Source organism: Lissotriton helveticus, chromosome 11 (genome assembly GCF_964261635.1).
Source record: "Lissotriton helveticus chromosome 11, aLisHel1.1, whole genome shotgun sequence".
Taxonomy (NCBI): domain Eukaryota; kingdom Metazoa; phylum Chordata; class Amphibia; order Caudata; family Salamandridae; genus Lissotriton; species Lissotriton helveticus.
In genome coordinates this window covers 349,797,672-349,810,422 of record NC_136072.1, presented here as the reverse complement: position 1 = coordinate 349,810,422, position 12,751 = coordinate 349,797,672, and the positions used below count along the sequence as shown (strand labels likewise).

At 44.2% G+C, this 12,751-nt stretch overlaps 1 protein-coding gene across 1 annotated transcript in view; it reads left to right on the top strand.

Annotated features, from left to right (window-relative positions):
• Positions 1–12,751, top strand: part of LOC144791093 (serotransferrin-A-like) — a 171,732-nt gene that overhangs the window by 74,837 nt on the left and 84,144 nt on the right. Inside the window, exons 3-4 of the mRNA XM_078665749.1 lie at positions 5,187–5,295; positions 12,189–12,380. Of these exons, the coding sequence (XP_078521875.1) occupies positions 5,187–5,295; positions 12,189–12,380 (301 nt within the window). The remainder of the gene's footprint in view (positions 1–5,186; positions 5,296–12,188; positions 12,381–12,751) is intronic.

The window sequence follows — 12,751 nt, the reverse complement described above, 5'->3', positions numbered from 1 at the left end:
AGCATTCCCATGCTTCTCCAACAACAAGCGGTCAAAGGTAGAGCCACAAGCGACTGGTGTTACGTGATCAGCGTTGAACCGCAACCGCTGTAATTAGATGCATACTCCATCCCACTCCAGCAAAGAAGAAGGCACGTACTCGAAGATGTGAAGGTATGGCTTTCTTTAATAAATCAGGTCTCACACGATCCCATGGCTAGAGAGACGCGTTTCGGCTTCACAGAAGCCTTTATCAATCTAATTGGCGCCATGAACTTGAGAGTCTATATAGCCCTTCCCCCTTTAAGGTATTCATAGACATCAAGGAAATACTGTTGTGCGCAAAACACGTATGAAAGCAAAACATATTGCAAATGTATAAGCATAATGCTGGCATCTATAAACAGCGAAATCCAACTAGTAAAATAAAGTATGAAATTGCCATAATGCTTTTTGAATCACATAATGTGGTCAATTGAAAAACACATTCCATCATCCTGAATCACTAGGCTTCGTTACATTTGACTGTGCGCAATGCGTGTGAAAACAGCTGTCCAGAAAGACATTGTCATCGGACTGTGGGGGAAGAAAATATATTTTAGGCAAAATCAAAATTGTGGCGCCAAGCACTCTAGAATCCTAAGCTCTTTGTGTAATAATTAGGGTGACCAACCGTCCGTAAATTTCACGGACAGTCCGTAATTTCAGCCGTCTGTCCGTTGTCCGTGAAGGATTCTTTAACGGACGCCATTTGTCCGTCATTTTAGCCGGGCACCGGTTGCCTCACCCTAAAGCCGGCACAGCTTGCGCCCACCTCCCTTCTTCACTCCGATGCTGCACCAAAGCTCCTCAGATACTCAGCAGCATTGGAGAGGCACAGCGGGATGGCAACCCTCACACCTCCAGCCCTTGATTAGCTGTTAAGAGGTGCTTCGAAGGTGACTGAGAGGGAGGGGCTGCAGGTTCAGGAGCAGGGACATCCATTCACATGCAAACAGCCCTGAATGCATCATGTCTCTGCTATTTAGAGGGGGGGCTCACACATTCTATTTCTACCCAGGGCCCCAAACATTCGAGACTCGGCCAGATTACACCCCTGATTACACCGAGGCAGCATGTGCTTCTCTTCACCGAGCTTAATTACTGTCACTAAATTGTAAGCAACCCGCGGTTCTTCAAACATGCAGTCTATAATGTAATACAATAAAGAAATGGCACAATCACACCCACACGGATTAACAAAGTATGGAGGACAATCGGTTCAATCAGTTCTCTTAGAGTATCTCCTGTAAGTACTGTACATCACAGTGGGGGATGGCTTTTTGGACAGAGAGCCTGTCTTCTCGTTGTCTTGTGCAGGAAGGGGCGAGGAGCCAAAGATGATACTAGAATACTGCATGCCCACCCCTGTGGATCCTGTTCCCTCTCCTGTGATGGCTCCTGCCCTCCCCTCTGTGATGGCTCTTGTCCCCCCCTGTGGTGGATCCTGTCTATGCCCTGGGTGGCTTCTGTCCCTGTCCTGGAACGGCCCCTGCAGCAAGGGTGAAGTTCTTGATGGGCCTCTTCTCAAAAGGGCTCAGCTCAAAATTAATATGGAAAGGTGGGCGAGTAAGTAAGTGAAGGGATGGGTGAATGGCTGGATGAATTAGTGAAAGGGTGAATGGATGAATGAAAGATTGAATAAATGGATAATGAGAGAGGATGGATGGATTGATGAGTGAGGGGAAGGATGGAGAGAAATTGTAAATAGCTGGATGTATGGGTGGAAGGGTAGCTGGATGATGGATGAGGGGAAGGATGATGGATGAGGAGAAGGATGGATGGATGGAGGGGAAGGATGGATGAGAGGAAGGATGGATGGATGGATGGGTGAGGGGAAGGATGGATGATGGATGAAAGGAAGGATGGATGAGGGGAAGGGTGGATGGATGGATGAGGGGATGGATGGATGATGGGTGGGTGAAAGGATTGATGGATGGAGAGTGGGTGGGTGAAAGGATGGATGGATGATGAGGGGGAGGATGGATGGATGGATGATGGGTGGGTGAAAGGATGGATGGAGAGTGGGTGGGTGAAAGGACGGATGGATGATGAGGGAAAGGATGGATGATGAGGGGAAGGATGGATGGATGATGAAGGGAAGGATGGATGGATGATGAGGGGAAGGATGGATGATGAGGGGAAGGATGGATGGATGATGAGGGGAAGGATGGATGGATGATGAGGGGAAGGACGGATGGATGATGAGGGGAAGGACGGATGGATGATGGGTGGGTGAAAGGATGGATGGATGGAGAGTGGGTGGGTGAAAGGATGGATGGATGGATGATGAGTGGGTGGGTGAAAGGATGGGTGGATGATGAGTGGGTGGGTGAAAGGATGGATGGATGAGTGGGTGGGTGGGTGGATGGTGGGTGGGTGAAAGGATGTATCAGTGGATTGGATGGTGGGTGGGTGAAAGGATGGATGAGTGGGTGGATGGTGGGTGGATGGATGGTTGGGTGGATGATGGGTGGGTAGGTGGATGAGTGAAATGATGGATGGATTGATGGATTGATAAGTGCAAGGGTGAATGAATTGACGTATGAGTGAAAGGGTGGATGTAAGGATGGATGAGTGAGTGAAAGGGAGGGTAGATGGACAAAAGGATGAATAGATGTGTGAAGGAGTGAAATGATGGATGAGTGATAGGGTCAATGGATGGATTCATGAGTGGATGAGTAGATGGATGGATTGGTGGGTGGATGGATGGATGGAAGGAAGGATGGCTAAGTGAAAGGGTCGATGGAGAGAGAAAGGGAGGACGGATGGATGACTAAAAGAGTGGATGGGTGGAAGGATTAGTAAGTGAAAGGATGGCTGGATTGGTGAAAGGGTAAATGGCTGAATGGATGAGTGAATGGATGGATGGGATGAAGAGTGGATGGATAAGTGTACAGATGGATAGGGTGAAAGGATGGATGGATGGATAATGGAGGACGAGTGAAAGGATGGATGAGGGGATGAGGGGATGGATGGAAGGATGGATGAGTGAAATGATAGATGGAAGGATACATGATGGATAGGTTTTCAAATGGTTGAATATGTTTGGAAATGGCTGGGCTCAATTATATACTATTGCGCGACCTCTGATGTGTCTGTAAAACGTACCTATTGTCCTGAAGTTTTGTCCTGAATTTTGACCTCCTGTCCTGAATTTGTGTCCTGAATTTTGACCCTTTGTCCTGAATTTTTACACTCACCGTCCTGAATTTGCACCAATGCCAGTTGGTCACCCTAGTAATAATACAATACACATTTAGATAGAAATGCATGCTAACTTGCTGTGGCTATTTTAAGAATGAAAAAGACAGTATTTAAAAAGTTTGTCATGCTGCTTCCGATAAATATGAGGCCGAAGTTGGAGATTACTTGCACCCCGGTGAAATTGCTAATCTGTATCCATAACGTACAACAGAGGCCGGGAGCTTTGATGGTGGAAACAATTATACAAAGGAGTAAGGAGGAAACACGAAGTGTGTCATTTCTCCAGGCAATGTCCGCCTCCCAGTGAACTTTCACATCCTCACAAAGACTTCCAATCCCATAATGCCCCAGGGCGGATTAGCAAAAATTACACATTCTTAGTCAATAATCTCAGAACCAGTCTCCATCTATAGTTCATGATGCCAGGGCCATGAGAAGTCAGCGTAATAAAAACGGGTAATATAAAGAGTCTTGTGACTCAAGAAATAATGAGAAAAAAACATCAATGTCTTTGATCGCACTTAGCACTGCATTTGAAAAAATGGACACAAACATGGGGTAGTGGGAGACTGATAAACAAAAATTGCTAGTGCCCAGACATCCTCACCGCTTCCGCGTTGTCGTCCACGGTGCCCAGTCACCAGAGAGCGCCAGACTCCCGAGCAAGGCATTTCTGAACAAGGGAAACATTGACCCCACGCTGGCAGTCGAGAAAACCGCCCCGCTGCGAGATCGTCGTGTCCCATCTGCTGTCATCCTTATTCCTCTTCCTGGCACAGTCTCTGGGGGCTCCACCATTAGCATTCCCATGCTCCTCCAACAACAAGCGGTCAGAGGTAGAGCCACAAGCGACTGGTGTTACGTGATCAGCGTTGAACCGCAACTGCTGTAATTTGATGCATACTCCATCCCACTCCAGCACTCAACACAAATGGGAGCGACCTACCGCCACTGCCCTCATTGAGAAATCTCACTAGGTGGCATTCTAACATGACTTTCTCGCTCACGCTTACCAACCTAATGTTGGTGGAGCATTTCTGGGACTCTGTGCTCCAAGCGGAGCACGGAGTGAGCAAAATTCTGCAAACTTTTTCAGCGGAGAAGAGTTTATCGCCCACTCCTAATAATGATGAATCGAGGACAGTTCAAGGACCCACATGAAAAATAATAAAATCAATAAAAAAGGAACCTGATTATTTATAGACTGTTATGAGCAGGCCCTAACTGGTGCATTGTCCATCTGGCCAATCTACACTGTACATGCCTAAATGCTGTGTGTAAAGGGAATTGCTCACTTGCATGGGTACAGGCCCTGGCCTTTGTGCTCAGCCAAAGGCCATGAGCACCAAAAATAAGTACATGACAGGCAAATGCAGTGCACCATAAAACCCCTCTAAACTTTACTGAAAATCTGTCTACCTTTTGTGAATAAATTGTTGATAAAGCAACAGACAGTGGAAAGGGCCAGTGGATTTATGTTATTCTGTGGCTGCAAAGTTAGTGCATAATTTTAGATCTCACATTTGCCAAAAAATTTTCTGATTTCACAAAAATGTTTCCTGCTCAAATAAATTAACAAAAATGAGAATTTCTATTTTAACTCAGATAGGGATCTGGCTCTCTCCTAAACCGAAAATAGATGACCAGAATCACATTAAACTTGCCAGGAAAGTAGATAATCACTCAAGGATGTTCCTTTTGTTCGCTTTGTGCAAATCCATTCCATAGTTTACAAGAATTAGTATTGAAAGCATGTAGTGTGAAGACCACAAGTCCATGTGGCCTGTCATTTAAACTAATGACTTCTGGACAGTTAATTCAGAAATGGTTTCTGAAACCAGGTTTGTGACCTATTCACAGATCAATTTAGCATTTTCAGAAAGCCTACAGATTAGAAATTCATCCCAGTACTGAGAGTTCTAACTTCTATGTTGCATTGAATATTATCATTTGTTTTCCAGGAATATGAGGCAGACGCAATATGTCTGGATGGTGGACATGTTTATGATGCTGGCCTTGCACCCTACCATCTGAAGCCTATAATGGTTGAAGATTACGGAAATGAGAAAGGTATGCTCTTAATAATGTTATCTATATACATGGGATTAAGCACCACCGTCCAGAGGCTTTCCTTTTTTAAAATAGAGAATTTAGGGCCGAATGTACTGACATTAGGAATACCGATGTCCTAACTGCGATTCTCTGAGAATTGCAATTTGGAAATCGGTATTCCTAATGTATACAACTCTTTTGAGTTTCATTAGCAATTCTTAGTGGATCGCAAATAGACCTACCATAAGCATATTAATGAGGTAGGTCGCAATTTGCGACCTATTAAGAATTGCAGCCATCACAGGGACGGTGGCCTTCTGAGGTCAGCAGACCACCACCTGTGTGATTGTTTTCTAATAAAGCAATATAGTAGTGCGAGTCCTGACACTGCCCAGGATGTAAAGTAGTCCCTTATTGCCACGCCACCAGAAGGAGGGCTCCGTTTTAGAATCTGCATGAGGCATCCTGGGTATTGTAGTGGCAGGTAAGCTAATGAAGGTCTCATTATGAATGGATTTGGCAGTGCGTGGCAGTGTTCAAACTGAATAAAGGGCTGTGACCTTATGCTGCTTTTTCAAGTGCTCTTCATCCCGTGGGAAAGTTTGAGCATACTATATATATAAATATATATATTTTTTAAATGCAGCCCATTTTCCTCAAAGGAAAATGGGATACTTTGCGGTTTCCTTTTAGAAGAGTAGGCAGTGGTTCGTGGGACAAATGCCTGCTCTTAAAAAATACTGGTATTCCATTCTCAAAGGGCAAGGGGTCCCTGTGTACCCCTTCACATTTCCGAATGAGTTACCACCACCTTCAAGGAGTCAGTAAATATAAATATTTTGTGACTGTAATTCAGGCCACCAAACATTCATACATCCCATTCAGATTTGTTATTTTGAAGGGATGTCCAAAACACGCCCCTTCCTGATACAGTCTCGCAAACACAAATTGCGATTCGGTATCTTGTTACCAAATCGCAGTTTGAGTTTTGTGCATATGTTAAAGCATTTTGGGTGGTAACGACCCAATTGGTTGTTTCCAACCTTGATAATGCTTCGTGCATGTGGCCCGATGTTCCATATGATCGTGGTCATTGGAAGGTATGGCGTTCAGTTTTAAAATTTAGGGTAACTTCTAGTCAGAGCTTAATTTGTGCCGGTGTTTGCCAGTACTCAGCCCCAGCACTTAATTCTTAACACCACCACTTGTTTATGACAGACTACCAGATATTTGGTTGATGCACACCTAAGCAGTCTAATCTCACAATGTTAGGAGCATTTGCTTAAAGTTGTGTGCGGACCAGCTGCTAGCACAGACTAGATGCTGTATAAAGCCACATCATGGCTCACCTTTTACTGTTGATCCTTTGGTTTTGCATGGTGTCTTATCACCTGAAAAGGGAGGAACTGAAGATTATAAACCAAGAGAAAATAAAAAAGGAAAATTAAGGACTTTGGTTAGGAAATATCCTGTGAACTCAATACTGAACAAATCGAACCTTCACATTTTATACAGAGACACAAGTCAACCAGCTTCACCAAATTATGCATGCCCTGCTCACTTTAAACTTCGCCTTTTTCATGTCTCATTTACAGCAGTAAATCTTAAGGGACACTCAAAGGCCTTGATGGGGAAAGCTGATTGGTAAAATCTGCATTTTAAACTGGTCAGAATTGACAAGGCCATGACGAAAACTTAAGACCATGGCGGTTATCTAAAAACTACTATTTCTGAATATTACCTTTCACTAAAAAGAGTAGGTGTAGGGGAGTCATAGAAATCTCTGCTATATCTCGAATGATACATGAGCATCAGGGGTAACTGACTATATTTCAGGGATTTGATTTTTGATCTTTAAACTTTAATGCTGTTAAAAATGAACACAGGCTCAGTTGTTTAGCTATTAGGCTTAATCCTGGTTCAATTCTTAGGGTGACGTGGAAAAAATAGAGATACAGAAAATCAGAGCGTCATGCATTATTATGGTATGACTTTGCTGGTAAAAATAGTGTTCAAATGACAAGCTCCAGAATTTATAACTAACATTTATTCGGTGATCTACTGTGGTGGTGCCTTAGACTCAAAGTATAGACAATAGATGTTAGAAATGGGGTTTCTGGTTGGCTAGGGTATGCACCTAAGCCAGGCAGAGCCAACCACTCTAGTCAGGGAGATACACACCCATGATAACCCATGCTAACCCCCTTGTTATTTTGGCAGAGCAGTCAGGCTTATCTCAGAGGCAATGTGTAAAGTGTTTGTGAAACAGACACACACATCAGTGACACACTAGGCACACCACAAAAAGAGACTGAACACAATGGTGTATCAAAAATGTTGTTTGTATTATATAAACATAACACACATTAGACCATAAATCACTGCGTAGCATTTAAAACACATTAGAACACATAACATAAATCGCTGCACCACTAGGCGCTTGTGATAAAGATGCACATAAGGTTATAAATCATTTGGTAGTAGGTCCAAACACATTATACCACAATTACACAGAATACTTGTGCCACTAAGCACTTGTCACCAAAATACACATAGACCATAAATCATCATCACTTTGCCAACTAGGCAATTGTCATATCACAATTAGGGCAATAATCACTTCGTAATATGTAAAATACATATTAGACCCCATTCACAAAAATCAGCTAGCATTACCTAAGTAACATTGTGCACACTATTATGGTCCATTGTATATGTCACCATTACCTCTGCACTCCTAATACCCGCAATACAGCGAGGAACACACTAGCGTGGGTCCAGATGCATCTGGGCCCCTATCAAGGGCTATCCGTTAATTATGGAGGGAAAGACGCCGGGGCAGGATCGGGACCTCCATAAAGGCATACCCCCTTCCTGCTCTTCAATGCCGCAGAAGCCTGTCCTGTGCTTGCCACACAATGGCCACCAGAGTAATTAATGCCCCCAAGGTAAGCGTGCAGCAAGGAGTGGCTGGATGCCTGTGAGTGCACAGCACAGCTGTTACTGGTGGTGAGACTCTCTGGGGAGGCCTCACTGGGCCCTCTACTCCTTCCTCACAGTGCATCGTGGCTGCCCCCGCGACAGCGCCACAGCCGTAGCAAAGTCGGGCCACCCAGCCCCGGTGGTGAGGACGTTTGCTGGTCCTGAGCCCTCGCAGGGCTCAGGTCTCATCTTTCTGTGTGTGGAGGAGCAGAGGTGATTCTGTGGCCTATCCCTCCACTCAGGTACACAGCGATGACTGCACCTCTAACAACCCTCGATCCCAGGCCTTCAAAAGGTGCTTGGTTAGGGATATAAGGCTGCCGTTTGTCCCGGCGGCCGCGATGGTGACTCTCCCCTTCTTCCTCACTCCAGGACAGGCAGGCAGTGCATGGCTGGGCACTCTCTCCTCTGGCTGTAGTGTCGGCCCAGCTGCCACTGCAACACAGGCATCCTCTTCGGAAGACTGGCTCCCTGCGGTGCAACCAAGGGTGTGCAGAGTCACTGCCCCGCCGGACAAGCTCGGGGTGCTTTTTAAGCAGATAAAGCACCCAGTAATCCCCAGATAAATGCACAAACTCCTCTGCAGCGCAGGGGAGTTAAAAAACGACACCAGAGATTCCAAAACCAAAAGGAATTCACAACAAAATGAAAACACACGGTGGGAATAACACAGTGCTCACCATGCGCTACTTGGCCACTTCCTAAAAGAACAGTACAGTCCCTTCTCCTGCTCCAGGCAGGTTGAATATAGCCAGTATCTTCCTGTAAGTCTTTTGGATATCTGAGACTTTCAACAGGAGGCCAGCACACACATGCCCTTGGAGATTATTAACAAGCAGGATACCTCAGCAATGCAGGAAGAGAAAGTCCTTTTCCTCCACCACAGACAGAAGCAGCAACTGCTGGCCAACCCCACACAGCACACAGCAAAGGGGCAGTACTCCTCCTTACGGTTATTCAGCTCTTCTTCTTGGCAGGGTTCTCTTGTTCCTGGAAGTAATCTAAACTCTTGGGGTTTTAGGTGTAATACTTATACTCCAAAATGTCTTTGTTCTCTTTGTGGCAAGGATCTCTGAACCCAGACCCAACCAGTTCTGCCCTCACTGGTGCAGCATGGCCACAGGGGGCAGAGACAGCATGGTGCAAAAAGAGACGCAGCCTATTCATTACAACTCCTCCCACCACTCTCAATGCAGACCAGGTCTATTCAGGCCTGCGATGAGTCACCCAGGCAAGGTAGGGCACACCTCAACCCCCCTAGTAACTGTCAAAAGTGAATGTACATCTCAGCTCCTGTCACTCACACACCAGACACTGAATACACAAGCAGCTAGAGGCACACAGAATGGTAAAGTAAGAAAATGCCCACTTTCTAAAAGTGGCATTTTCAAACACAGGATTTAAAATAACCTTCACGAAAAGGTGTGTTAATAGTTCAGAGAGTCTAAACTTAATTTTCCTATCTCGTCCCTATTGCAAGTTACATATGTAAAAATGTTACAGTGCAACTCCAATGACAAGCTTATGGGACAGATAGACTTTCAACAGTGAAAAATGAATTACACAGTATTTTACTATCAGGATGTCACACACACTAGTACATGTCCTACTTTTCACATACACTCACCCTGCCTATGGGGGTACCTCGGGCCTACCTTAGTATTGCCTTATATGTAAGGAAAGGGATGGTTTGGGCCTGGCAAGTGGGTCCACTTGCCAGGACAATATGGCAGTACACAACTGTGCCCGCAGACACTGCAGTGGTATATCTGAGATACATTTATAGGGCTAGTCAAGTAGGTGGTACAACCAGTGCTGCAAGATCACTAGTAGCATTTGATTTACAGGCCCTGGCACACACTGTGCACTTTACTAGGTACTTACCAGTAAATCAAATATGCCAATCATGGATAACCAATCATTGTCACAATTTATACAGAGAGCATATGCACTTTAGCACTGGTTAGCAGTGGTAAAGTGCCCACAATCCCGTAGCCAACAAAACCAGGATCAGAAAGATGGGAGGCAAAAGGCAAAACGTTTGTGGCTAAACATGTCAAAAGGTCCAGGTCCAACAATAGTCAGATCAAGTCACTTCATTTAAAACATTATTATTGTACATAAATATTATTTTGTCTCTAGTAATCAGGTTGCAGCTATCACTGTATTAACAACCACATCACTCTGTAGTTTACTTATGTATTCATTTTATTGTTTTTTTTTGTGGTAGCTCGTGTTTCTGTAGCACTGAAGCTAATGGACAATCAATCTAACTAGTTTCTTGCTTGCTTGTGAGTAAGAAGATTACAGGCAATCCCAAAATTGGGGGATGTCAGTCACTTATGAGGGCATCAAGATTTTATGATGAATTAGTATCAGTTGATAACTTCACCAGTGGATGCAGTAATGTTAGGAGCCAGACAGACCGTACAGGGTGAGAATGCATACTCTACGCCAAGATCCGCAAAACAGACGTTTGAACTGACCCTGTCCGGGAGGAGACTCCTACAATGGCTTTATTTTACATGTCCCCTGTCTAAAATAGCCTCTGCTTCAATGTATTTCAATGGAGTAAACATGTACCCGATTCGTTTTTAAATCTCTCTCTTTCCAGTTTCAAAACGTTGACATGTATGCAGAAGGTTTGGCAAAGTAAGGCCCAATATCAAAGGCCCTGAACTACAGCCTGTTACCCTGTTATGCTCATGTCTTTTTCGAAATATAGCAACGATTTCAATTGTTCGCCCACACCCACACCTTTAAGTGAGTCAGTATACGGAAATAGTAGATTTTAAATTAAATACTTGCTCCTAAGTTTTCGTCAGACAGAGCCTTCATAGTTTGGTGGTTTACTAGTTTTATGTACAAAATGTGAAGGTTTGATTTCCGATTTGTTCAGTGTTGAGTTCATAGGATATGTGCCAACCAAAGTCTTTCATCTTCCTTAGCACTTTTCTCTTATTTTCTCTTTTTAATCTGTAGTTCTCTTTTTTTTCAGGTGATAAGACACCATTGAAAACCAAAGATCAAAAGCTAAATTGGTGTTATGTGGCGGTGTACAACACCGAGTCTGTGCTAGCAGATGGTCTGCAGAAACCTTTAAACAAATTGTCTTGACGTTGTGAGATTAGACTGGTTAGGAGTGCACTAACCAAACATTTATGCTAACGATGAATAAATATTCTTGAAAGACTCATGCAGGCCATTTAAATTAGTTAGACTCGACTGTAGGCCTAACTGGAAAATATAATTCATGCAACACTACTGCAGGGCTATGCAACACTACTTCAGGCACAGTACTTAATTTGAGGAAACATAAGTGCCAGGCCTAGTGTACTTCTCAGGCGGCCTCTGCAGCATGCAGCACCTGCTGCCACTGCCAGCACTGCCAAATGCCATTCGCTTCTTCAAGTGAAACCATTTGGACTATTCCAAGTAGCCCAAATTTGTAATAATGTCTAAAATTGTCGCTATTATACTTTTTTTGTACAGTATATTTAACTGTTTAACACCCTGCGGAAGTCTTGTGCGCAAAAGTAGTCTGACTGCCAGTATCTGAAGGTGTGCTTCTGAAATAGTTAATTATTGCAGGGTTTGCCACAATAACTGGGTGCAGCGTTGCTCTGTCGCAGGAAATACTTTCACGTGCATTCACAATCACAAAACCCTTTGCCACTGAGGAAATTGTCGTCATCATATCGATAGTGTGCTAATTGTCATGGCTAATGTCTCCATGTGATCCCTTTGGCAGTAAAACTGGAGGAGTGTTTCTATTGAGAACCTGCTTTGCAAGAAGTGGTCTGTAGGCAGCCAGTTATGCAAATCAGCACTGTTGTTATTCTGCCATTCTGACTCTCCAGGCCCACCATAGTTCAATTGCCTTCCTCTGCACAGACGCTTCAGACTCTTTTTTCGTTTTCCCCATGCAGAGAGTGACACCTGCTACTATGCCGTGGCTGTGGCTAAAAAGGGGACAGATATCAAATTTACAGAACTAAAGGGCAAGAAGTCGTGTCACACCGGGCTGGATAAGACAGCAGGCTGGAACATGCCCATAGGCACACTGATTGAACAGAAACAATTCACTTGGACAGGAAGTGACGACGAGCCATTACAAAGAGGTACGTATTACAACATGCCGATGTATCTAGTGCTGTAATTCTGTGGCACACGCTCCTCTTTCTATGTCAGCGTTAGCGAATAGCTTTTCATTTCATTAAAAAAAAAATCATAACATACTGTACTAACAGGTGCGTTTAACCAACCCTTGTCACACATTTTGAGTCATTAACATTTTCCTTCCACCCACTACAGCATATAGCATGGGGTCATAGGTCAGCCCACTTCAGCCATTGGCTACCTTCACTGTGAGTGACAGAATTCTACCCATTCAAAAGGAGCACAACCGCAAACAAAGTAGTTCCCCTATTTGCCAAGGACTACTTTGGCAATGTGTGCTTTTTTGATACTAAACATATATTTTTGTTTTTTT